Here is a 27,983-nt window from a genome sequence, read left to right on the forward strand (position 1 = left end):
ATTTCGAGGGAATGTGTTAACAAGTGACCATTTTATTGCATTATTTATGCAAATCGGACGAACATATATATGGGAGCTATATCTAAATCTGAATCGAATTCAAGCAAACTTCTTATATATTGTGGTAGTTGTTGAGGTAGGCCTTGTACAGGGTGGCTGATGAATATTGCTACAATGATGAATATTGCTACATTTTTTTTTCGGTGTATGGAATACATTTTTCTTTTATTCATGTTAAATTAAATTATTAAATTAATTATTAAATTATTATTAATTAAATTAATTAATTAATTAATTAAATTAATTATTAAATTATTATTATTAAATAGAAAAAAAGTTATTACATTTTTTTTTGGTAGCGGCTTTCATCAGCCACCCTGTACAAAATTTTGGAAAGATTGGTCAGTAAATGCGCTTGCAATGACTCTAGGAGTAAAAATCGGGCTATATATATATATATAAGAGCTATAACTAAATCCAAACCGATTTCTAAGAAATTCACCAGTAATATCGAGAGTCATAAAAAAATTCTTCCTGCCAAATTTCGAAAGAATCGGTTAACAACTGACCATTTTATTTCATTGTTTCTGCAAATCGGACGAACATAAATATGGGAGCTATATCCAAATCTGAACCGAATTCAAGCAAACTTTTCAGATATTGTAGTAGTCGTCGAGGAAGGTGTTGTAAAAAATTTTGGGAAGATTGGTCAATAAATGAGCTTCCAATGGCTCTAGGAGTGAAAATTGGGCTATATATATGAGCGATATCTAAATCTGAACCAATTTCCATGAAATTCACCAATAATATCGATAGTTATAAACAGAATCGGTCAACAAATGACCTTTTTATTGCATTATTACTGCAAATCGGATGAACATATATATGCGAGCTATATCCAAATCTAATTTTTTCCAATTTCAGTAGGCTTCGTCTCTAGGCCGAAAAACATGCCTGTACTAAATTTGAAGACGATCGGATGAAAATTGCGACCTGTAATTTGTACACAAATTAACATGGACAGACGGACAGACAGACAGACGTACGGAAAGTGATTCTGGATCGATCGGCATACTTATCAATGGGTCTATTTCTCTTCCTTTTGGGTGTTACAAACTAATTCACTAAGTTATAATACCCTGTACCACAGTAGTGGTGTAGGGTATAATTAATGGCTTCATTCTGTTCAATGGTTGGTGCTGTGTTAGTGGTTATACGCATTTTTTAGCTATAACATGGACAGACGGACAGACAGACAGACGTACGGAAAGTGATTCTGGATCGATCGGCATACTTATCAATGGGTCTATTTCTCTTCCTTTTGGGTGTTACAAACTAATTCACTAAGTTATAATACCCTGTACCACAGTAGTGGTGTAGGGTATAATGAATGGCTTCATTCTGTTCAATGGTTGGTGCTGTGTTAGTGGTTATACGCATTTTTTACATCCATTCTTCGACAATCCGACGAATAGATGTGTACCTGAACATAGTATAACTGCAACTGTAAAATTTTTTTAGCTACACAAAAACCGACCAGGCTTTGCCGGCCTTAGGGAGAAATACTTTGCCAAAAGAGGCTCACTTGCAAAGCTAGATTCATTAATTCTTACAGCTCAAGTTCCAAGGTGGAGCCACCATGGTGCAGAGATAAACATGTTCGTCTATAACGCTGAACGGCTGGATTCAAATCCTGTCGATAACTTTAGAAAAATGTTCAGTGGTGGTTATCCCCTTCTAACGCTTGCTACATTTGTGAGGTACTATGCCATATCAACATGACATAACAGCCTTACAGTACGCTCTTCGGACTCGGCTTTTCATTGAGCTTAAAACTTGATTCGGTCAGCACTCATTGATATGTAATGGAACGTTCCTGGGGAATTTTTTAAAAGTCCCAAGATACCTGTTAGGAGTTTTTTAAACTATAAACGGGGATGAAAATCTCTGGGACAGTAAACAAGCCATATGCCAATGTACTCTCCCCCTTACCCCAAAAGTACCACCCAAAAATAAAAGTAGACGGAGCGGGACAATATGGGTATCCGAGAGCAGAGGGTGGACCCTACCCATTACCCCCAATATGGGACTGAAATGAAATTTAAGAGTAGAGTACGAATTTAATATTAAAAATTTGGTTCAAGTACCTAGGGGGCCGCACAGATCCGAAAACCCACTCCAATGAGCATTTTGTACAATCATGACAATATGGGACTCGAAATCCCCCATCCAAACGGGAATACTTGCCAATCATGGGGTACAAATAAATGGTATAGCATCTGGGAGTAGATAAACAAACTTGGTAAACTCAGTGGTGCTGGATATATAGCTGACGAGCCCACCATCTGCATTTCCACACTTCTTTTCATTTTTCATCATTGTTTGGGAAATGCAGATATTCCACTTTGCTTTGCAACCGCCTCACCATACTGTCACTTCAAACAATTCAAAATATTCCCAAGATAAAGAAACCTTAGCGAGAACTGCATTGCACACTCCATTGACTATAAAAGGTAGAAGCCGTGAAAAGTGAATTGGACTTTAAATAAATTTCCTTTGCTTTTGTTGTTTTCGTGGTTCTAAAAATAAATTGCCCCAATACAAATAAAGAGAAAAAACTTCTGGGAAATGATAATTTTTAAGCCAAACAGACTTTGCTTATCTGCAATTATTATTTTTATGGCCTTTTCGCGTAGATTGTTTACTTTAAAAGGGGAACCACAACTTGGCCAAGAGAAATTTTCAGAGCCATAAAAAGATTTGCTGCACACCCTCACCCCTATCTGAGGAGGATTTATTGTTCTAAGAAATGCTAAGGTGATATCCCAAAGAAACTTAAATTAAATATGCATAAACTTTAAAAGGGAGGTTAAATACCATGTAAATATTGCTGCCAAATTGTTTTTGCGCCCGATTCCAATTGCTTTATGAATGTTTGAAGAATGTGAAGGTCAAAGTTGTTTTGGATTGGCGTTGGCGTTTGCCCCAATTTGTTCGTAGTAACAGAGGAAAAATTGCTTTTAAATGTCTATTCGATTTAACATAAGAAATTTCTATACCTAAAAAAATTGAGTTAGCTGATAAAAGCAAATACCGTTGCTGATTGGACATTGGTAGTTTTGCCTTCTTTTATAGCAGTATTTTTATTTGTTTTCCTTTATGACAGTATTTGATAATAAACTCCCCTGTTGTTTGAAAATGTCTAAAAACGACTGCTACTCCAAAAAATTGTGTATGGTTCTTTCTTTAACGCGATAACGACAATGAAGTTAATGCAACGGTGGTGGCCATGATCATGGCTTTATGTAAAACTTCTCCATTGTAAAGTCGCTAATGCATCACTAAATGACCTTCTGATGGCACGCAGAGGCGCCTATGCCAAGACATATTGCCCCGGCATAGGCAGGACGATGAGTAGCTCGGCCTCTAGGGCACTAGACACCATTTTTTGAAGAAGGTAATGGTAGTAGTCTTCCTACTCCGGAACTGCTCTCGTATTACTTCGGGGTGGTGTTCTTGAACTGCCTTATTCATTATTAATTATATGTCTACTACCACGTCCTTTATACATCATGTATATAGATTGGGGATTCAATCTGGCTGGTAAACAGTTTTTATACCCAGCACCGAAGGATGGGGGTAAATTCATTTTGTCATTCCGTTTGCAACACATCGAAATATCCATTTCCGACCCTATAAAGTATATATTTTTGATCAGCGTAAAAATCTAAGACGATCTAGATATGTCCGTCCGTCTGTCTGTTGAAATCACGCTACAGACTTTAAAAATAGAGATATTGAGCTGAAACTTTACACAGATTCTTTTTTGTCCATAAGCAGGTAAAGTTCGAAGATGGGCTATATCGGACTATATCTTGATATAGCCTCCATAAAGACCGATCTGCCGATTTAGGGTCTTAGGCCCATAAAAGCTACATTTATTCTCCGATTTTGCTGGAATTTGGAACAGTGAGTTGTGTTGGGCTCTTCAACATCCTTGGTAAATTTGATCCAGATCGGTCCAGATTTGGATATAGCTGCCATATAGACCGATCCGCCGATTTAGGGTCTTAGGTACATAAAAGACACATTTATTCTCCGATTTTGCTGGAATTTAGGACAGTGAGTTGTGTTGGGCCCTTCAACATCCTTGGTAAATTTGGTCCAGATAGGTCCTGATTTGGATATAGCTGCCATATAGACCGATCCTCCGATTTATGGTCTTAGGCCAATAAAAGCCGCATTTATTATCCGATTTTGCTGAAATTTGGGACAGAGAATTAAATTAAGCCCCTCCACATGTTTCTGCAATTTGGTCTAGATCGATCAAGATTTGCATATAGCTGCCATTAGACCGATATCTTGATTTAAAGCCTTGGCGCATTTATAATCCGATTTCACTGAAATTTGTCACAGTGACTTATGTTAGGCTTTTCGACATCCATGTTGTATATGGTTCAGATCGATTTATTATACCCTCCACCATAGGATGGGGGTATACTAATTACGTCATTCTGTTTGTAACTACTCGAAATATTCGTCTGTGACCCCATAAAGTATATATATTCTTGATCGTCGCTACATTTTATGTCGATCTAGCCATGTCCGTCCGTCTGTCCGTCCGTCCGTCCGTCCGTCTGTCTGTCGAAAGCACGCTAACTTCCGAAGGAGTAAATCTAGCCGCTTGAAATTTTGCACAAATACTTCTTATTAGTGTAGGTCGGTTGGTACTGTAAATGGGCCATATCGGTCCATGTTTTGATATAGCTGCCACATAAACCGATCTTGGGTCTTGACTTCTTGAGCCTCTAGAGTGCGCAATTCTTATCCGATTGGGATGAAATTTTGCACGACGTGTTTTGCTATGATATCCAATAACTGTACGAAGTATGGTTTACATCGGTCCATAACCTGATATAGCTGCCATATAAACCAATCTTGGGTCTTGATTTCTTGAGCCTCTAGAGTGCGCAATTCTTATCCGATTGAGATGAAATTTTGCACGATGTGTTTTGCTATAATATCCAATAACTGTGCCAAGTATGGTTCACATCGGTCCATAACCTGATATAGCTGCCATATAAACCGATCTTGGGTCTTGACTTCTTGAGCCTCTAGAGTGCGCAATTCTTATCCGATTTTACTGAAATTAGTGCACATAGTGTTTTCGTATCACTACCAACAACTGTGCTAAGTATGGTTCATATCGGTTCATAACCTGATATAGCTGCCATATAAACCGATCTTGAGTCTTGACTTCTTGAGCCTCTAGAGTGCGCAATTCTTATCCGATTGGGATGAAATTTTGCACGATGTGTTTTGCTATGATATCCAATAACTGTGCCAAGTATGGTTCACATCGGTACATAACCTAATGTAGCTGCCATAAAAACCGATCTTGGGTCTTGACTTCTTGGGCCTCTAGAGAGCGCAATTCTTATCCGATTTGCCTGAAATTTTGTACGACGGATCCTCCCATCAACATACGTGTTTATTAGGGTCAGAATCGGTCTATAGCCCGATACAGCTCCCATATATTTTACTTTTTGAGGCCCCAACATATAATTTAATTGTGGTCTAAACCGGATCATATCTTGATATCGCTCTAATAGCAGAGCAAATCTTTTCTTATATCATTTTTTGCCTAAGAAGAGATGCCGGGAAAAGAACTGACAAATGCGCTCCATGGTGGAGGGTATATAAGATTCGGCCCGGCCGAACTTAGCACGCTTTTACTTGTTATACCCTCCACCATAAGATGGGGGGTATACTAATTTCGTCATTCTGTTTGTAACTACTCGAAATATTCGTCTGAGACCCCATAAAGTATATATATTCTTGATCGTCGTGACATTTTATGTCGATCTAGCCATGTCCGTCCGTCTGTCCGTCCGTCCGTCCGTCCGTCCGTCTGTCTGTCGAAAGCACGCTAACTTCCGAAGGAGTAAAGCTAGCCGCTTGAAATTTTGCACAAATACTTCTTATTAGTGTAGGTCGGTTGGTATTGTAAATGGGCCATATCGGTCCATATTTTGATATAGCTGCCATATAAACCGATCTTGGGTCTTGACTTCTTGAGCCTCTATAGTGCGCAATTCTTATCCGATTGAAATGAAATTTTGCACTACGTGTTTTGTTATGATATCCAACAACTGTGCCAAGTATGGTTCAAATCGGTCCATAACCTGATATAGCTGCCATACAAATTTATCTTGGGTCTTGACTTCTTGAGCCTCTAGAGGGCGCATTTCTTATCCGAATGGAATGGAATTTCGCACGACGTGTTTTGTTATGATATCCAACAACTGTGCCAAGTATGGTTCAAATCGGTCCATAACCTGATATAGCTGCCATATAAACCGATCTTGGGTCTTGACTTCTTGAGCCTCTAGAGGGCGCAATTCTTATCCGAATGGAATGGAATTTCGCACGACGTGTTTTGTTATTATACCCAACAACTATGCCAAGCATGGTTTAAATCGGTCCATAACCTGATATAGCTGCCATATAAACCGATCTTGGGTCTTGACTTCTTGAGCCTCTAGAGGGCACAATTCTTATCCGATTTGAATGAATTTTGGCACGTAGTATTTTGTTATGATATCCAACAACTGTGCCAAATATGGTTCAAATCGGTTCATAACCTGATATAGCTGTCATATAAACAGATCTGGGGATTTGACTTCTTGAGCTTCTTGAGGGCGCAGTTCCTATCCGATTTGGCTGAAATTTAGCAAGACGTTTTTTATTGTTACTTTCAACAACTATGTCAAATAAAGTACAAGTCGGTTCGTAACCTGATATAGCTGCCATATAAACCGATCTGGGATCTTGACTTCTTGAGCCTCTAGAGGTCGCAATTATTATCCGATTTGCCTTAAATTTTGTACGACGGATTCTTTCATAACCATTAACATACGTGTTTATTATGGTCTGAATCGGTTTATAGCCCGATGCAGCTCCCATAGAAATCGATCTCTCTATTTTACTTTTTGAGCTCACAAAGAGCGCAATTCTTATTCGAATTGGCTGACATTTTACATAGGTCTCCAACATATAATTTAATTGTGGTCCAAACCGGACCATATCTTGATATCGCTCTAATAGCAGAGCAAATCTTTTCTTATATCCTGTTTTGCCTAAGAAGAGATGCCGGGAAAAGAACTCGACAAATGCGATCCATGGTGGAGGGTATATAAGATTCGGCCCGGCCGAACTTAGCACGCTTTTACTTGTTTTTAGATCAGATCGGTTTATTTTGTTATACAAAATTGAACAATGACTTGTACTTATTAGTATTTGGTCCAAATCGGATCATATTTCGATATAACTGCTATGGGACATAAGGTATGCAATTTTCACCGGATTTTGATGAAAGGTGGTTTACATATATACCCGAGGTGGTGGGTATCCAAAGTTCGGCCCGGCCGAACTTAATGCCTCTTTACTTGTTTAAAGAAGGTAATGGTAGCACACTAGAAGTGGTCCAGTAGTCGCCTACGCCGGAACTGCTCTCGCATTACTTCGTGGTGGTGTTCTTGACTTGCCTTATTCAGAATTAGTTATAAGTCTACTGCCCCGTCCTCTATATATTATGTATATTGATTGGGGATTCGATCTCGCTGGTAAGCCGTTTTATGCTATTGCATCGTGGATGTAGGCTGCGGACCTGGTTCATTTCTCACATGATTCCATCCATGATTCCATGGATGAGATTATCCATCACGTCTTGTATACCGATCTCAGTTAGGGTAAGTGCGTTATCACTATCCCTAATGCTTTCCCAATGTTCGCACTTAAAAATTGTGTGTTCCACGCTGCCTTATAGCTTTGAACAAACTTCACATGCTGCGCTTTCTTTTCTTCTAGCGGAAAGTTTAAGGCAGCCAAAGCTTCTATGAGATTTAAGGCAATGGGAGAACGGATTCAGGATAGGAGCAGGTCACACATTCGCTGTATAGTCGAGATGACTAAAGGAAACCTGGAAAGAATGGAAGTGGTTTCCGATCGCATAACTGAGACAACACTTGAGATCGCGTGCGGGGCACTCAATCCATCTGGAAGTTCATGCTTCACGGATGGTTCAAAACTAGAAGACAGATTGTTTTGGGGGTCTACAAAACCCAAAAGCTGAGTTCTGTTTCTGACTGCCAGATCATAATACGGTCCTGCGGGCGGAGTAACGGGGACGTCAAGTGTGAACATCTATACGAACAGTAAACATGCTATCAGTGCAATAACAACCAGCACTGTAAGGTCACGAAGAGTCTTGGAGTATAAGAAGGAGATTAACGCCTCTGAGGATGACGCGATTCGCAATTTTTGGGTGCCGGACTATAGCGGCATAAAGAAGAATGAAAGAACAGACGCGATTGGGTGTTGAAGGTCAATTTGGTTAGTCCGAAGCCTTTTAGGGCAAGGCAGTCCGAGGCGTGGGCATAGAACCCGCATGTAACACTGTGAGACAGCGAAACTACCGGTATAACGACGAAAATCCTTTGGGGAGATGCGGATTGTGAGAAGACAAGGCCATTACCGAAAGGAAGTAGTAAGGAGATCAATATAGTTTTCGGTATGATGGCGGTCCGATTGACTACTCGTATGACTACGAGTTCATTTATGTGGAATAGGTGATTGCATGTGTAGTGCAATTGGCAAAGATGATGGGATGTTGCAGTATTTCCTGGGTGAAAGCCCGGTTGCGCTGGTATCAGACACTGATACTTAAGTTGGAACACAATACCAGACATAAACCGACTTAGGGGCGTGGTATGGAGAACAATTAGTCATAGGTTTTGTTATCAGCACGGAATTCCGGACTTAGAATCCATTTCCATGGTTACTTTTTTTATTCCCTCCACCATAGGATGGGGGTATACTAATTTCGTCATTCTGTTTGTAATACCTCGAAATATCCTTCTAAGACCCCATAAATCGAACTAGCCATGTCCGTCTGTCCGTCCGTCTATCTTTCGAAAGCACGCTAACTTTTGAAGGAGTTAAGCTAGCCGCTTGAAATTTTGCACAAATACTTCTTATTAGTGTAGGTCGGTTGGTATTGTAAATGGGCCATATCGGTCCATATTTTGATATAGCTGCCATATAAACCGATCTTGGGTCTTGACTTCTTGAGCCTCTATAGTGCGCAATTCTTATCCGATTGAAATGAAATTTTGCACTACGTGTTTTGTTATGATATCCAACAACTGTGCCAAGTATGGTTCAAATCGGTCCATAACCTGATATAGCTGCCATACAAATTTATCTTGGGTCTTGACTTCTTGAGCCTCTAGAGGGCGCATTTCTTATCCGAATGGAATGGAATTTCGCACGACGTGTTTTGTTATGATATCCAACAACTGTGCCAAGTATGGTTCAAATCGGTCCATAACCTGATATAGCTGCCATATAAACCGATCTTGGGTCTTGACTTCTTGAGCCTCTAGAGGGCGCAATTCTTATCCGAATGGAATGGAATTTCGCACGACGTGTTTTGTTATTATACCCAACAACTATGCCAAGCATGGTTTAAATCGGTCCATAACCTGATATAGCTGCCATATAAACCGATCTTGGGTCTTGACTTCTTGAGCCTCTAGAGGGCACAATTCTTATCCGATTTGAATGAATTTTGGCACGTAGTATTTTGTTATGATATCCAACAACTGTGCCAAATATGGTTCAAATCGGTTCATAACCTGATATAGCTGTCATATAAACAGATCTGGGGATTTGACTTCTTGAGCTTCTTGAGGGCGCAGTTCCTATCCGATTTGGCTGAAATTTAGCAAGACGTTTTTTATTGTTACTTTCAACAACTATGTCAAATAAAGTACAAGTCGGTTCGTAACCTGATATAGCTGCCATATAAACCGATCTGGGATCTTGACTTCTTGAGCCTCTAGAGGTCGCAATTATTATCCGATTTGCCTTAAATTTTGTACGACGGATTCTTTCATAACCATTAACATACGTGTTTATTATGGTCTGAATCGGTTTATAGCCCGATGCAGCTCCCATAGAAATCGATCTCTCTATTTTACTTTTTGAGCTCACAAAGAGCGCAATTCTTATTCGAATTGGCTGACATTTTACATAGGTCTCCAACATATAATTTAATTGTGGTCCAAACCGGACCATATCTTGATATCGCTCTAATAGCAGAGCAAATCTTTTCTTATATCCTGTTTTGCCTAAGAAGAGATGCCGGGAAAAGAACTCGACAAATGCGATCCATGGTGGAGGGTATATAAGATTCGGCCCGGCCGAACTTAGCACGCTTTTACTTGTTTTTAGATCAGATCGGTTTATTTTGTTATACAAAATTGAACAATGACTTGTACTTATTAGTATTTGGTCCAAATCGGATCATATTTCGATATAACTGCTATGGGACATAAGGTATGCAATTTTCACCGGATTTTGATGAAAGGTGGTTTACATATATACCCGAGGTGGTGGGTATCCAAAGTTCGGCCCGGCCGAACTTAATGCCTCTTTACTTGTTTAAAGAAGGTAATGGTAGCACACTAGAAGTGGTCCAGTAGTCGCCTACGCCGGAACTGCTCTCGCATTACTTCGTGGTGGTGTTCTTGACTTGCCTTATTCAGAATTAGTTATAAGTCTACTGCCCCGTCCTCTATATATTATGTATATTGATTGGGGATTCGATCTCGCTGGTAAGCCGTTTTATGCTATTGCATCGTGGATGTAGGCTGCGGACCTGGTTCATTTCTCACATGATTCCATCCATGATTCCATGGATGAGATTATCCATCACGTCTTGTATACCGATCTCAGTTAGGGTAAGTGCGTTATCACTATCCCTAATGCTTTCCCAATGTTCGCACTTAAAAATTGTGTGTTCCACGCTGCCTTATAGCTTTGAACAAACTTCACATGCTGCGCTTTCTTTTCTTCTAGCGGAAAGTTTAAGGCAGCCAAAGCTTCTATGAGATTTAAGGCAATGGGAGAACGGATTCAGGATAGGAGCAGGTCACACATTCGCTGTATAGTCGAGATGACTAAAGGAAACCTGGAAAGAATGGAAGTGGTTTCCGATCGCATAACTGAGACAACACTTGAGATCGCGTGCGGGGCACTCAATCCATCTGGAAGTTCATGCTTCACGGATGGTTCAAAACTAGAAGACAGATTGTTTTGGGGGTCTACAAAACCCAAAAGCTGAGTTCTGTTTCTGACTGCCAGATCATAATACGGTCCTGCGGGCGGAGTAACGGGGACGTCAAGTGTGAACATCTATACGAACAGTAAACATGCTATCAGTGCAATAACAACCAGCACTGTAAGGTCACGAAGAGTCTTGGAGTATAAGAAGGAGATTAACGCCTCTGAGGATGACGCGATTCGCAATTTTTGGGTGCCGGACTATAGCGGCATAAAGAAGAATGAAAGAACAGACGCGATTGGGTGTTGAAGGTCAATTTGGTTAGTCCGAAGCCTTTTAGGGCAAGGCAGTCCGAGGCGTGGGCATAGAACCCGCATGTAACACTGTGAGACAGCGAAACTACCGGTATAACGACGAAAATCCTTTGGGGAGATGCGGATTGTGAGAAGACAAGGCCATTACCGAAAGGAAGTAGTAAGGAGATCAATATAGTTTTCGGTATGATGGCGGTCCGATTGACTACTCGTATGACTACGAGTTCATTTATGTGGAATAGGTGATTGCATGTGTAGTGCAATTGGCAAAGATGATGGGATGTTGCAGTATTTCCTGGGTGAAAGCCCGGTTGCGCTGGTATCAGACACTGATACTTAAGTTGGAACACAATACCAGACATAAACCGACTTAGGGGCGTGGTATGGAGAACAATTAGTCATAGGTTTTGTTATCAGCACGGAATTCCGGACTTAGAATCCATTTCCATGGTTACTTTTTTTATTCCCTCCACCATAGGATGGGGGTATACTAATTTCGTCATTCTGTTTGTAATACCTCGAAATATCCTTCTAAGACCCCATAAATCGAACTAGCCATGTCCGTCTGTCCGTCCGTCTATCTTTCGAAAGCACGCTAACTTTTGAAGGAGTTAAGCTAGCCGCTTGAAATTTTGCACAAATACTTCTTATTAGTGTAGGTCGGATTGTAAATGAGCCAAATCGGCCCATGTTTTGATATAGCTGCCATACAAACCGATCTTGGGACTTGGCTTCTTGAGCCTCTAAAGGACGCAATTCTCGTCCGATTTGACTGAAATTTCGCACATAGTGCTTTGATATCACTTCCAACAAATGTGATAAGTATAGTCCTAATCGGTTCATAACCTTATATAGCAGCCATATAATCCGATCTTGGGTCTTGAATTCTTAAGCCTCTAGAGGGCGCAATTCTCGTCCGATTAGACTGAAATTTTGCACATAGTGTTTTGATATCACTGTCAACAACTGTGCGAAATATGGTCCTAATCGGTCCATTACCTGATATAGCTGCCATATAACCCAATCTGGGGTTTTGACTTCTTGAGCCTCTAGAGAGCGTAATTCTCATCCGATTTGGCACAAATTTTGTACAACGGCTCCTCCCATGGCCTTTAACATACGTATGCAATATGGTCAGAATCGATCTATAGCTTGATACAGCTCCCATATAAACCGATCTCCCGATTTCGCTTCTTGAGCCCCGAATCGGACTATAACTTGATATAGCTGCTCATCCGTCCTTATTCATAATACTTTGTTTGTCTAAAAACAGATACTGCGCAAAGAACTCGACAGATGCGACCATGGTAGATGGTATATAAGATTCGGCCCGGCCGAACTTAGTACGCTCTTACATGGTGTATTAAGAGGGCGCAACAAGCCGATTACTGGCATGGGTGTATGTCCATAATGGCATAGGGCGGATTAATTTTAATTCAACCCAGCCTAACTTACTTTAAAGGGCTGCATATGGATATTTCATTGTGTTGCAAACGGAGTGTCAAGATAAGTACTTTCCCATCCTATGGCTATGTAAAACGCAGACATCTCTCTTTTGCATAGCACTCTACATCTAGTAAGGCCAATAGCAAACACCATTCACAGTCATTAAAGCCAAAATATGGGATTAAGATACCACAAAGACTAAATTTAACATTGTAACTTATACTCGTATGGTCGATTGTTATTTGTATTTTTGTCTTCTTCTGTTTGCGTTCTTAGTCAGTCATTGTGCCATGGTCTTTGACTTTATTGTGGTTAATTTTAAAACAATTTTTGTTATTTAAAAGATTAAATTTATAACATATGCATGCTGCACGAGCTCCATGTCTGGGCGATAATAATTTTCTCTCCTCTTCTGCTCGTGTCAGATAAGAAGATGTAACCGCAGAGTGATTAACACTTTATAACATCTTTGTTTGTCGTCTTTTCGATTTGGCGCAAAAAATATCTTCTCGAGTTTTCATTCATAAAACAGAATAAGCAATCCAACATCATTCATACGCCATTGTTTTTGCGTAAACACTACTTATATGGATCGGTTTACTACTTGCCAAATACATTTCCTTTTTTGCAGATCTTACGTGTGTCATACGGCAATGCTGCGTCAATCACTTCAAAGTTTTCTAACACGGAGATGCCACCACTTGGCAAACATGTGGAGGCGGCAGATGAGCAATGCTCATGTGTTTAGCGGGTGAGTTTGGAATACTACCTTCTAAAGTGCCTTGTGCTATTTTAATGAATGAAAAATTCTTTTTAGCTTGTGTAGCAGGTGATTCTATGCAGAGTTTTGTTTAATGTTTAAGAAGGCGCATTATTTAGCCATCATACCCCTAAGCATAGTAAAATAGGTATATGTTGCATTCAACAGTGACTGGAAAGCTTCCAGAGTCATAGGAAAAATACCTCCAGCGCGAATCTGAAAAAGATTTTAATATAAATAAATATTAATGGGTATTCAGGGAAAAATGTCATCAGAAGATAAAGCTATGGTCGGAAAATAATGCTTCTATATTATGTTTTTATTCAGTTAATTACATTGGGTTCGCTTTTCTAGTATGGTTTACTTCAGTCAGGGGACTGATAGTTCCATTTGGATCTTTTAGTTTAATGTTGAATGAATGTTGGAAGACATCATTTTACCAGTAAAATTCAACTAAATCTAAAAACAATTCCAACTCTAGATATTCAACTAGTTTATTCGGAAACCACATTTATATGGCAGATCAACCCACTTTTACTCCCCCTACTGACTTCGCTTATTCGTTTAATACAGTGCATTTAATACAGTTTCCTTCTAACCAACACAATTTTTAATCGAATGTAAAACCTCACTTTTAATTACCTTTAAAGGTGTTTGACTGCGTAAAATCAAGATTTGTATACACTTCCGAACTTCCGTGCTCGATTTGTTCCAATTTATATTGTAGGCTGCATCAGCAATTTTCAAACTCTGCAATTGTAGACAAGCATTATTGTAAACATGGGCGTACAGCTATTTAATTCAAAAACTTTTACAAGGTACTGCAATATGAGGGGACAATAAGCACAACTTAAAATCCACAAGAGCTCAATCGCATGGCAGCCAGTTGTACGCACCGGATTGACCCGATGGAATCCTCCATCGGCAAGGGTTGCCGCCTCAGTGATAGTGTTCGTTCCTTTTTTCGTCATGGGAGAGGCACATCCCGGAGTGCCTTCTCCGCACGCTTCTGGTTCGAGCCTGGATTGAAAAGAACACCGGACCCTGGTTCTGTTCGGTTTGTCAGAACTGCCTCCATCTCCGGTTTGTGTCGGTGAGGTGTAACCGGTGCATGGAGTGGGTACATTTTCGATTTTGCTCTGGTCTTACATCACTACGGGAGTATAGTCACACTGAATATATTGCAAGGTGCTGTGCGAACATAGACAACAGTGGGTCACATGCCTTCTGCGTCCTCGTCGTCGGACTATATGATTGCCCCCATTTCCATTGCATCCCCTGATCTCCTGAGTGATGTATCCTGGCAAGCCGTAATTTCTTTGGGATCAGACCACCTCCCTATAATTCGCACCCTCAACCAACCACCCGACATCATAACCTCTAAGCGCCAGACGTTTATCAATCAGAAGAACTCCGATTGGACTGAGAGAGTACACCAATCGCCGCTTCATTGAACTAACACTCCCCTCGAATGTGTTAGTTGCCGGGAGGAAATTCTGAGACATAATTAACACAGCAGTCGCTCCCTTTATACCAGCCTGTCGAATACGCCAAGTGCGGTCCAATATCCCGGCGCAAGCAGTGGTACTCGCAGACGAGCATGATTCGTTGTACGGACCATACTAACCCCAGAATCAGCGATAGACATAGGTGAAATATGTAGCTGGAACACTTGGAGCAATGTAACTAAGGCACAGGTTTAGGCAAGCTGTGGTATACTGTAAAGTAACTCTCGAACCCCGGTAGACGGAATGACAGGACCTCAGTCACTTTGGGCGACGTAACCGCGACTAATGTGAAGAGATGCGCCAGCTTGATCAACCGTCAATTTAATGTACATCCCAAGAGTAACAGGACAAGGAGGAGAGCCATTCGCCGTATTCGTGGTTTCCGAGCCGATGGACAGCCATCACAATTTACCGTGGACGAAGTTGCGAATGTCATCCGTAGAGCCAAATCATCCAAGGCGTTGGGGCCAGACGGAATGTCTACACTGATGCTGAACCTGCTCAACCTGTCTTATAGTTTCAGATGTCTGGAAAATGGACAGAGTGATCCCGCTACTGAAGCCTGGAAAGGACCCGAGTTTGAGGGGATCATTCAGACCGATCTCCCTTCTCTCACCAGTAGCAAAGTCGTTTGAGGCATTACTCCTCCCGAGCCTTGTAGGAGAAATGCCATTCGCCGAGCATCAACATGTATTCCTGCATACTGCATAGCACAACAACTGCTTTGCATGCCAACACAGTACACATTTTCCGTGGCTTCAATCAGTCCAGGCCATGTGATAGGACAGTTCTCGTGGCACTGGACCTATCGAAGGCCTTGCCAAACTATTTGAGGACATCGCCAACACGTTCCTCCAGCCAGGCCTGAAACGATGGGTCGCGAATTATCTGTGTGGTCGCCAGTCATTTGTGGAATTTAAGAAGAAGTCGAAGCACCGCAGAGTGAAAGAGGGACTTCCCCAACGCGGGAACAACACCTCTACCTAGCCTCCATTCCACCTTCTCCAGACGGCACAGATATCGTATCATATGCGGACAATTGTACGACCATGGCAACAGGCCCCACCCATTGTTGACATCTAAGATAGGTTGAACGTCTACCTCAACGAACTTGCCTCATATTTCGCTGCAAGAAATCTGCCACCAAATCTTCAACCACATTGTACACTACGAATACGCTTGAGGTAAATACTGAGCTGACTGTGATGGTCGATGGAGAAATGATTCCGACCATCAAGTGTCCTAAAATACTTGGAGTAACATTTGACAGCTCTTGCACATTCTCCCCACATGCCACAGCAATTTGCTATAAAGTCAAAAGTAGAAACAAAGTCCTCAAGTCACTTGCTAGCAGTTATTGGGGTGCAGAAAAAGAAACCTTGTTGACAAAGGCACAAAGCAATTGGCCGGTCTGCCGGTCGTCTGCACGTCTCGTCAGATCTGCCAGAATGCCGCCTTCCGAACTGCGACGTGCTGTCTGCTCAGTTCTCTTGTGGACCACCTCCATCAGGAGACAAAGACCCTACCAGTGCGAAGACATAACTACATGCTGTCTAAGCAAAACCTTTTGGGCTGTTATCGCAGAGACCATCTAAATCATCATCTTGTGGATAGATATCCACCGCCCAGAAGACTTAAGGTAGATCTACATGATATAGGGCGTGAGGTTCAGCGCTACAAGAGAGAACCTCTAGATCAAGCGGCATATCAAGCAGGTCTAAACAACATGCATGCAGACACGGTAATTGGCTACCGGGTGATTGTAGTCCTTGGAGAACGACCGCCACCCAATGCACCTGATGAAATCGACCTCCCCCGGCAAACCAGAGTAGTTCTGGCTCAATTACGTTCCGGCAGATGCAGCCGCCTCAATTCCTACAGAGCTAGGATTGATGCCAATATGTATGTCCCGATTGGAACCAGGGACCGCACGATACACGTCACCTGTTTAACTGCCCGGCCAGACCCACTCATCAATTGGAGTGGACGCAGACCCAGATCATTGTGGACGCACCCCTGCTACAACAACAACAACAACAACCTATTGATTTATTTCATCATAAAGAAGATGATGTCGGTAGGCTAGAAGATACGTGCAAGACTTCCAAACATGAGATCATGAGTTCAATACCAAAATGATTAAAATTTGTTTTTAAGGGTAATAGTTGCGAGTGACAGAGGAAAACCCAAAAGCGGCAGTAAAACGAACGAGTTCGCGAGCCGAACAAAGAAATCAAAAGCACCACCACCTGAAGTAAAGCACGTGCGTTGGCGGGTTAGATGGTGTTTTGCCTTGCCTATGGATATATTATTGTTGTTGTTATATGTTGGCTTGCAAAGAGCGCCTTTCAACGACAAATTGGTACTTTGGGTCGTTGAGATTCAAAATAAAATGTTGCAGGAAAATAAACAACTTTCGTAGTTATTTTTTCGACCTAAGTTGTTGTTTTTCAAAATTATTTTTATCTGGGCAGGGTGGTGTGGGATATTTTATAGTCTGCTCCGCACAACTTTTGCCTTTCCTCATTTGATTTCTTTTGTGCTTGAGTTTACTTTTCTGACGATGCACAATATTTGTAGGAGCGTTAGGAATTGTTGTTCCGACAGTTCCCAACGATATCTGGAGAGAGGTAGACTTTTGCTGGATATGTGATGAAGAGGAGAAGTTGGAGAAGGTTGTTGTGATTGTACCAGTGTAGTGTTTAATAGTTTCGTGTAATACAAACGAAACTAACATAGGAAAATCACTTTTCGAAATAGCACATGTAATTTTCGATTAGAGCGAGCTCTATTCCTTCTGACAAAAACATAAAGAAATCAACTGTTTTTGTTGTTAGTCGAACGAAAGCAACCTTAAATTAAATTGTTTTTACAAATTTATGATTTAACCAGCTTTCTCACAACTTCAACAATTATTATGCATAAAAAATCAGCTTATGCTCAAAAATTTTAGGTTATGTCATACGAAAATAATGTACAAGTGTGATAGCAAAAACTATGAATCGTATGTAAATTGACAATTTTGACAAACGTTTTCAATTACATATAAATACAAGAAGTGACATGTCATAAAACTTCTACATGCCGTGTAATAGTGCCTTTTCTGAGGTTATGGTCGAACACATTTTGTGTCAGTGCCACCAATTGCGAGGAGAGTACATAGGGTATAGCAAATACTTTTAAGGCTCAAAATAATTTGAGATTGAGATTCTACTGGATAGAAATTTAAATAAGTTATGAATATCAACGTTTATCTGACAAAGTTCGCTAGAATTAAGGTAATGGTTCTCGGTTCAATTTGATAAGTGTATTGTTGAGATTAGTACGTATGATGGTGAGTATTCCAAAAAAAATTTGGATCAATTTAGTTTAGTTTGAATTATTGGCTATATCAAAGATTACAGACTATAACACCAAAACTGGGGGATCTCCAAGTTAGGGTAATGATTTCAGGTCAGTAAAGGGCATACTTTTTTATGGCTCTTTTTATATAAACTCGATTGACGACAAAGAGTCTTCTCTAGTTACTTGACCTCAAATTGGAATATCTGGTTTGAGTTTTTGTATTACTGTTAAGGTACAAACAAAATTCCAATAAATTGGTCCATCCATTTCGGGTATATCTCAAAATATGGAGAAATTCGTCTTCTTAAATTGTTCCACAGTGTTATTACTAATAACTTGAAGGACATCTTACCTCTGATGAAATTTCATTCGCATGCCAATATTCTAAAAAAAGAGCATACAATAGACAAATTGTATAAATGCATGAAGCAAGTCTGGACATAAGATTGTCCAGCTGCCAAAAAATAACAAAATATTAAAATAGGTTAAAAAGAGTTGAAACTGGTGGGTGAGCGTCATGTACTTACCAGCAGAAAGCTCGTCATAAGAACACACAACATAAGTGTGAAAAAGAATAGTTCAACAAGGCATGTGAAGGATACTAGGTTTTCCAGTGTTTGACAATATCTGCAGAATACAAAAACATAATCATTAAAAGGCCATTAGTTCAATATTAGAAAGACCAAGATACCTTGTATACCTAGTCAGTTCATACCGGTCAAAATGACCGGGCCCTTCCCTTACTATCAAACCGCTTCCAAAAATCAAAAGTGAACCTATAGAAATAATATAGGACTCAAAGGGAAGGTGTTTGAGAGGAAAGGTCGAATATTATATTAAAAATTGGGACCAAGTACCTAGGGGGCCGCCCGATCTCAAAACTCCACAAATGAGCATATTGTGCGATAAAAGGTATTCGGGAGTAGATAACAACTGAGATAGTAAAAACGAGAACCTTATCAGGGCTGCAAGATTTGCTCAACTCCGACTCAGACTCCGCAGTCGACTCCTAGCACTTCATTTTTTTTTTAACAAAATTATTTTTAAAAAACTCATTCAAAAATTGAAAAGAAACAATTATTTTTATACCCTAAGTCAATACACTTTTATAACAGAAAAAGATTGTTTCTAATATTTCTATTTAGCGAAGAAAAGTGGATTTTCATGACTATTTTTATACCCTCCACCATAGGATGGGGGTATACTAATTTCGTCATTCTGTTTGTAACACCTCGAAATATGCGTCTGAGACCCCATAAAGTATATATATTCTTGATCGTCATGTCATTTTAAGTCGATTTAGCCATGTCCGTCCGTCCGTCTGTCTGTCGAAAACACGCTAACTTTTGCACGAATACTTTTTATTAATGTAGGTCGGTTGGGATTGTATTGCCATATAAACCGATCTTGGGTCTAGACTTCTTGAGCCTCTAGATGGCGCAATTTTTATCCGATTTGACTGAAATTTTGCACGTGGTGTTTTGGTATCACTTCCAATAACTGGTCCATATTTTGATATAGCTGTCATATAAACCGATCTTGGGTCTTGACTTCTTGGGCGCAATTCTCATCCGATCGGAATGAAATTTTGCACAACAAGTTTTGTTACGATATGCAACAACTGTGCCAAGTATGGTTTAAATCGGTCCATAACCTGATATAGCTGCCATATAAACCGATCTTGGTTCATGACTTCTTGAGCCACTAGAGGACGCAATTCTTATCTGATTTGAATGAAATTTTGCACGAAGTATTTTATTATGATATCCAACAACTGTGCCAAGTATGGTTCAAATCGGTCCATAACCTGATATAGCTGTCATATAAACCGATCTGGGGACTTGACTTCTTGAGCTTCTAGAGGGCGCAATTCCTATCCGATTTAGCTGAAATTTTGCACGACGTATTTTATTATGACTTTCACCAACTGTACCAAATATGGTTCAGTTATATATCGGTTTATAACCTGATATAGCTGCCATATAAACCGATCTGGGATCTTGACTTCTTGAGCCTCTAGAGGTCGCAATTATTATCCGATTTGCCTAAAATTTTGTACGACGAATCCTCCCATGGCCATCAACATACGTGTTTATTATGGTCTGAATCGGTCTATTGCCTAATACAGCTCCCATATAAATCGATCTCTCTATTTTACTGCTTCAGCCCCCAAAGGGCGCAATTCTTATTCGAATTGGCTGACAATTTACACAGGTCTCCAACATATAATTTAATTTTGGTCCAAACCGGACCATATCTTGATATCGCTCTAATAGCAAAGCAAATCTTTTCTTTTATCCTTTTTTGCCTAGGAAGAGATGCCGGGAAAAGAACTCGACAAATGCGATCCATGGTGGAGGGTATATGAGATTCGGCCCGGCCGAACTTAGCACGCTTTTACTTGTTTAACAATACTTCTTATTGATGTACGTCATTGGCCGTTGCAAATGGGTTATTTGGTTCAGATTGATTTTAGTTTGTATCACATCACATTCTGATTCGATTTGTCCATCAGACTGTAGCCTAGAGACGAAGTCTATTGAAATTGGAAGAAATTGGTTAAGATTTGGATAAAGCTCCCATATATAAGTTCGTGCCAACTACAGAGGAATAAGTCTCTCGAGCGTACTGTGTGAAAGATTAAACCCTAAAGTCAATGAGAAAATTGGGCCCTATCAATGCGGCTTTAGACCTGGTAAATCCACCCTAGACCAGATATTCACACTGCGCCAAATCCTGGAAAAGACCCGAGAAGGACAAATCAACACCTACCACCTCTTTGTTGACTACAAACCCGCCTTCGATTCTCCATTACGTTCAAAAGGATTTCAAGCCATGTCTGAGTTTGGTATCCCTGCAAAATTAATAAGACTCTGCAGGATGACACTTGCTGATACGCGTTCCTCAGTAAGAATAGGAAAGAGTCTCTCCGAACCATTGAATACCAAACGAGGTTTTAGACAAGGAGACAGCCTCTCGTGTGATCTCTTTAATATCCTGCTGGAGAAGATTATACGAGATGCAGAAGTGAATTGATTTGGCACACTAATCACAAGAGAGCACATGCTACTTGCCTATGCCGACGATATCGATATCATAGGTCGGTCACCGGAAGTAGTAACTGCAACCTTTAAAAGAATCAAAAGAGAGTCAGTGAAAATGGGTCTGGCAGTAAATGGAGATAAGACAAAATGGATGGTCTCCACTCCCAGAAAACCTTGTACAACCGAGCAGATAAAGAACATGGAGAAAGTTGGGAACCACAACTTTGAGATAGTCAGTTACTTTATCTACCTCGGCACCGCCGTAACCGAAACGAATGACACCGGTTTTGAGATAAAGCGAAGAATAATACTGGCAAACAGATGCTACTTTGGACTAAGTAAGAAGTTTAGAAACAAGGCCATCTCTCGACAGACGAAGACTACACTTTACAAGACACTGATACTACCCGTTCTGTTATATGGTTCTGAAGCATGGGTACTTGTGAAAGCAGATGAGGCAGTGCTTGGAGTATTTGAGAGAAAGATTCTTCGTAAAATATATGGACCAGTTTGCTTTAACGGAGAATATAGGCGACGTATGAACCACGAGCTGTATGAGCTGTATGACGACGATAGCATAGTTACACGCATCAAAATACAACGGCTGCGTTGGCTAGGTCATGTTGTCAGAATGGATGAAGAAGCTCCAGCAAAGAAGTCTTTTGAAGGCAAACGCTATGGTACACGCAAAAAAAAAAAAAAAAAAAAAAAAAAAAAAAAAAAAAACATCACCCAAAATCAAAAGTTGACCAACAAGGACAATATGGGTCTCAAATGAAAAGTATGTGGGAGTAGATTACGAATCTGGCATTCAAATGCATGTCGAAGTATAGCGGGTCACCCCACCCCCAAAAAACGCACAAAATGAGTACATAAGCCAATCACGAATATATGGGACTCGGTTTGATTGTTCCATATAGACTGAAAAACGGCAGAACCGATTTTCTCGAAATGTTCGCATATTGTGTTGGTTGGCTGTATAATTTTTCGGTATCGAAAGGGGGATGGACCCTCCCCCTTTTATCAAAAACACAACCCAAAAATCAAAAGTGGACCGATAAGTAGTGGACAATATAGCCATCAAATGAAAGTTATTGGAGAGTAGAATACGAATATGTATTACAATTTGAGTCAAAGTACCCATCGGGAAGCCCCAACCCTAAAACCCCCCCCAAACAGACATATTGGACGTTCATTTTCAATGATGGTATTTGGGAGTAGATTTTGAATCTGGCATACAAAATCAGATCGAAGTATAGGGGGTCACGCCACCCCTCAAAAACGCCATTAGACCCATTATGACTATATGATACTTGGCTGAACCGATTTTCTTAAAATTTTCATATATTGTGTACGTTTGTCTGGAAGGAAACATTACAAATGCAAATTTTGCCCATGAACATTCCACTAAGGAACAGGGGCAAACTTCTCACATATCAATGAGTGCAGTCCGATTCAAGTATTTTAAGCTCAATGATAAGGGGCCTCCTTTTTATAGCCGAGTCCGAACGGCATGCCGCAGAGCGACACCCCTTTCGAGAGAAGTTTTACATGGCATAGTACATCACAAATGTTGACAGCATTAGGAGGGGAAAACCACCGCTGAAAATTTTTCTGATGGTCTCGCCAGGATTAGAACCCAGGTGTTCAGCGTAATAGGCGAACATGCTAACCTCTGCGCTACGGTGGCCTCCAGGAAACATGGCTACTGAAATTCATTTCCGTTGGGAATAAAAACAAATTTGATATCTATTTTCAGTGCAAAGTGCCGGTGGCCGCCCCATCCCCAAAACACCCTCCAAAAGATATAAGAGAGTTAAAGAAGGCGCAGCGAAGCGGGCCCGGTTCGGCTAGTTCTACATTAAGATAACATTTTAATAAAATTCTTCCGAAAACAAAATTTCAATGCAAAATTCCTTGAAATTTGTTCTTAAGTTTAAAAGTTTAATGAGATATTTTCAAACTAAATTTTTAATGAAATTTTTTCCAAATAAAAATTTTTATGGCAAATTTTTCAAGCACAGAATTTCAATAAATTTTTTTAAACAAAATTTTTCTAAGGACTTTTTTAAGAAAATATTTCAAAGTAATACTTTTATAAAAATATTCCTAAAGACAAACCTTTAATGAAATGTGTTAAAGACAAAATTTTAAAAGAAATGTCTTTCTTAGCACAAAATCCTAAGAATTTTAATAAAATTTTTCTTTTAGACAATATTTTAATAAATTTATCTTGAAACAAATTTTTAATAAAACTTTATTTGTTTGTTAAATTTCAATGTCATTTTTGTGAAAAAAAATATTGAAATTTTCTTTAAACAGAAGACGTGAATAACATTTTCTCTACAAACCTTATTGTCCGATTCGGACCATAAGTGAATTGAATGTTGAAGACCAAAGTAGAAGTCATTGGGTAATATTTCAGTCCATTCGGATAAGAATTGCCTCTTGTAGGGGCGCAAGAAGCATAATCGGAGATCGGTTTATATGGGAGCTGTATCAGGTATATGTAGATCGCTTAAGACCATATTGGCCACGTATGTTAAAGGTCATGAGAGAAGCCGTTGTGCAAAATTTCAGCAAAATCAAATAGAACTTGAGCCCTCTAGTGGCTCAAGAAGTCATGATCCCAGATCAGTTTATATGACAGCTATATCAGGTTATGTATAGGATTGAACCATGCTTAGCACAGTTTTTGGGAAGACATAACACAACACTTCATTAACAATTTCAGCCAAATGAGATAAGAATTGCGACTTCTAGTGGCTCAAGAAGTCAAGATCCAAGATCGGTTTATATGACACCTATATCAGGTCATGGATCGATTTAAACCATATTTAGCGAAGTTGTTGAAAGTCATAACAAAATACTTCGTGAAAAATTATACAACACTTCATGCACAATTTCAGCCAAATCAGATGAGAATTGCGCCCTCTAGCGGCTCAAGAAGTCAATATCCAAGATCGGTTTATATGGCACCTATATCAGGTCATTGACAGATTTTAACCATTGAAGTTTTTTCGAAGTCATATTAAAATACTTCGTGCAACATTTCTGTCAAATCGGATAAGAATTGCGCCTTCCAGTGGCACAAGAAGTCAAGATCCAAGTCGGTTTATATGGCAGCTAGACTATACTTGGCACAGAGGTTGAAAGTCATAACATATGTGAAAGTCATACCATAAGAATTGCGTCCTCTAGATGCTCAAAAATCTAGGTTTACTCCTTCGAAAGTTAGCGTGCTTTCGACAGACGGATGTAAGGACGTACAGCCATGGCTAGATCAACTTAAAATATCATTACGATCAAGAATTAGACGCATATTTCGATGTGTTACAAACCGAATGACGAAATTAGTAAACCCACCAATGGTGGAGGGTATAACAAAAATATGTTGAGCTTGAATTTAAAAACAGCAAAAGTGAATACGATAGTCTCCTATAAAAATAACAACATTATTTTTTTTTATTCAAAGAAACTTTAGAATTTATTTTTTTTTGTTGAAACATTTTCTACTACTTTGTCGAAGCCGGAGTTTAGATAATTTTCTCGACTCAGACTTCGGGCAAAAATTCTCGACTCCGAAGCCCTGGTTCACATAATGGAGGGCTTTAAACCCCAAAACCCCTCCAAATGGAAAAATTTGCCAACCATGGATGCAAATGAAATTTATTTTAGAGTAGATTACGAATATGGCATTATCTGATATCCAAGTATCTGAATGCGCAGAGGAGAGGGCCGAATTCAGTTAGTATTCATATAAAAGATGTATTCTTACTAAAGCTTCCCAATTATATCACAAGAAAAGTTTAGTGATTTGTTTAGTCGAAAAATACAGTTATTTGCAATTAAATTCGAACTACAGGGTTCTCATATTACTCTGCAAATTGGGGTTTAGTAGTAATTTTATCAAATTTGGGTAACAGTGATACTATTTTGTACAAGGGTTCAAAATGACCCGTTTTTATACCCACCACCATAGGAAGGGGGTGTACTAATCTGGTCATTCCGTTTGTAACACCTCGAAATATTTGTCTAAGCCCCCATATATACATATATTCGTGATTGTCTCGACGTCCTGAGTCGATCTAGCAATGTCCGTCCGTGTGTCGAATTCACGATAGCGGTCGAACGCGTAAAGCTAGCCACTTGAAATTTTGCATAGATATTTAATGTAATTCGTTGGGGATTGCCACATTGGATCAGAATTAGATATAGCTCCCATATAAACCGTTCACCCGATTTGACTTTTCGAGCCCTTACAGCCGCAATTTCCATCCGATTGTGCCAAGTACGGTCCAAATCAGTCTATAACCGGATATAGCTCCCATGTAAACCGGTCTCTCGATCATTCTTGTAAGGTTCGTAGAAGCTTTAATTTTGGCTGGTTTGACAGAAGTTTGGTATATAGAATAAAATTGTACCCTTCAACTTACATTACTTCAACAAGATTCGACCCGGCCGAACTTAGCACGCTTTTACTTGTTCTAACTAAGTACAACACCTACATGTCCCCCAAAAAAATTAAAATAAAAGAATGTATTAAAAAAATTAAGATTAGGCCAATATACTACAATGCTGCATAAATTTTCGAACAAAAAACATCTTTTCTTAAAAGAAAATTTAGAATAAAATTCAAAAATCGTAAAAATGACCGGTTGGTCTTTCTGGTGATAATTGCTTCTTTCATAGGTTTGTATAAAAATTTGCACACTAATCAACTATGGTTAAATTTAACAGATATCCTTTCAAACTTTATTAAACCTTTAATATGAATACTCTTATTTTCTTCCGTAATATCATTAAAAATTTTAGATGTTTATATTCTACTCTTTAAGAACTTTTAGTAAAAAAAACATACTGCAAAAGTGATATATTTACAAATGTCTTTTGAATAGCAGACTTTTATTTCAAATTTCTTTGAATTTCATATGATTCTAATTGACCTTAAAGCTTACTCGTAGGGTTTCTAAGTATGGGTTGCCCAAAAAGTAATTGCGGATTTTTTAAAAGAAAGTAAATGCATTTTTAATAAAACTTAGAATGAACTTTAATCAAATATACTTTTTTTACACTTTTATTCTAAAGTAGGCTAAAAGTAACAGCTGATAACTGACAGAAGAAAGAATGCAATTACAGAGTCACAAGCTGTGAAAAAATTTGTCAACGCCCACTATAGAAAAATCCGCAATTACTTTTTGGGCAACCCAATACATTGCGACCGTTTAGTTTTGGATGTTTGAACTACACTCTTCCTTATAACCTTTCACACATTGTCCGCTTAAGGGATTTTTAGGGGGCAAGGCCACTGGACGGAACTTAATTCGTTTTGGATGTCAGATTTCTACGGATTCGTATGTTACAACTTGACATTGTTCTAAATGGCTGGAGGAAAAACCCTTTCCAAAATCAGTAAAAGATTTGTGCCTTTGAAATGTTCCCATGCCCCTACGTTTACTTGTTAACCTTATATCTTGTTTAAATTTCTTGCCAATCTGCGGCATGCTTCTAGGTTTACTTACTCGATAATTCTATGATGAAAATTAATTAAATCCTTCAACTGTTTTAACATTTTCTCATCATCGTCATCATAGGATAACGATTCCAGTTTGTGACGTAATATCTTCAACATGCTAATGCCATAGGTAAGCCATGATATGAATAGATTCGTAAATGGAACATAAGTCAATATTACGAATGGCATAGAAACAAGCCCCTGCAATGTGTACAAAATTTCATACAAAGGACTTTTTAGAGTATCCACCAAGGGTATATGAAGAGAATATGGAAGGACTGAAATACAAAACAAACTCATATTAATAGTTAATAAATAAAAGACTCTAAAGGGTGTATTAAAGATGTTATGTATTAAATTAAAATAAATAAAATAGTTTCTTTATTCGAGATCTGCTCAGAAGGATACGTGTACTTACTCCGCTCTTTCAAGACTAAGGGCATCAATGCTGAAGCAACAGCACTAAAAGAACCCAAAGTAAAACTCACAATTGATATCATTCTTGTTCTTCTAGGAACATACTTCAGGATATTCCAGGCCTGTGTATCCTTTCCCATCTGTACAAAATAGTTTCAAAAACATTTTCTCACATTTCTCAATTCATTAGCTTGCCTCGATTTCATGGTGCCATTCCTCAATGGACTTAAAGAACTGCACAAACTCCGATTGGTTTTTTATAACCGAAAATATGCGGACTAAAGAATTGGTCAAAATAGCAGTCATAAAGAGACCAATTGCAATGACACTCATATCACGCCAGTTCTTTAAGAGGTGCATATACTGGCATATGTTAACTAAACAGGGAATGGCCATCATGGCCACAACTCTCTCTCTTCGCTTAAACTCAATAAAGCCCAAAACATTCCACAGGTTTAAATTGAAACTAAACAATGGCAGCGAGTAGTACATATCGTGAACTTCTT

At 39.4% G+C, this 27,983-nt stretch overlaps 2 protein-coding genes across 2 annotated transcripts in view; one reads left to right on the forward strand and one right to left on the reverse strand.

The window, feature by feature from the left end:
• Positions 1-13,091: 13,091 nt before the first annotated feature.
• On the reverse strand, positions 13,092-27,969 carry LOC106085237 (odorant receptor Or2-like). The gene is made up of 7 exons (XM_059369819.1): positions 27,673-27,969; positions 27,479-27,617; positions 27,068-27,338; positions 19,029-19,128; positions 18,854-18,955; positions 14,291-14,398; positions 13,092-13,864 (listed from the first exon to the last, which is right to left on the reverse strand). Exons 1-7 carry the CDS (start codon positions 27,967-27,969, stop codon positions 13,760-13,762), a joined length of 1,122 nt encoding a protein of 373 aa, XP_059225802.1. The 3' UTR covers positions 13,092-13,759.
• The window catches only part of LOC106085234 (inner centromere protein A), a 111,265-nt gene continuing 96,906 nt past the window's right edge, over positions 13,625-27,983 (forward strand). The window contains exon 1 of the mRNA XM_013249364.2: positions 13,625-13,639. The gene's annotated coding sequence lies outside the window, so the exon portion shown is untranslated. The remainder of the gene's footprint in view (positions 13,640-27,983) is intronic.

This window comes from Stomoxys calcitrans, chromosome 5 (assembly GCF_963082655.1).
Source record: "Stomoxys calcitrans chromosome 5, idStoCalc2.1, whole genome shotgun sequence".
In the NCBI taxonomy this organism is placed as follows: Eukaryota; Metazoa; Arthropoda; class Insecta; order Diptera; family Muscidae; genus Stomoxys; species Stomoxys calcitrans.

Bases quoted from the DNA above. Each gene is read 5' to 3' on its own strand.
- LOC106085237 (XM_059369819.1), bottom strand. From the start codon at position 27,969: ATGTACTACTCGCTGCCATTGTTTAGTTTCAATTTAAACCTGTGGAAT. The intron at 27,339-27,478 runs GTAAGTACACGT...TTTGTATTTCAG, and splicing joins CTTAGTCTTGAAAGAGCGGA to TCCTTCCATATTCTCTTCAT. The intron at 13,865-14,290 runs GTAATTAAAAGT...AATCTTTTTCAG, and splicing joins GCAGTCAAACACCTTTAAAG to ATTCGCGCTGGAGGTATTTT.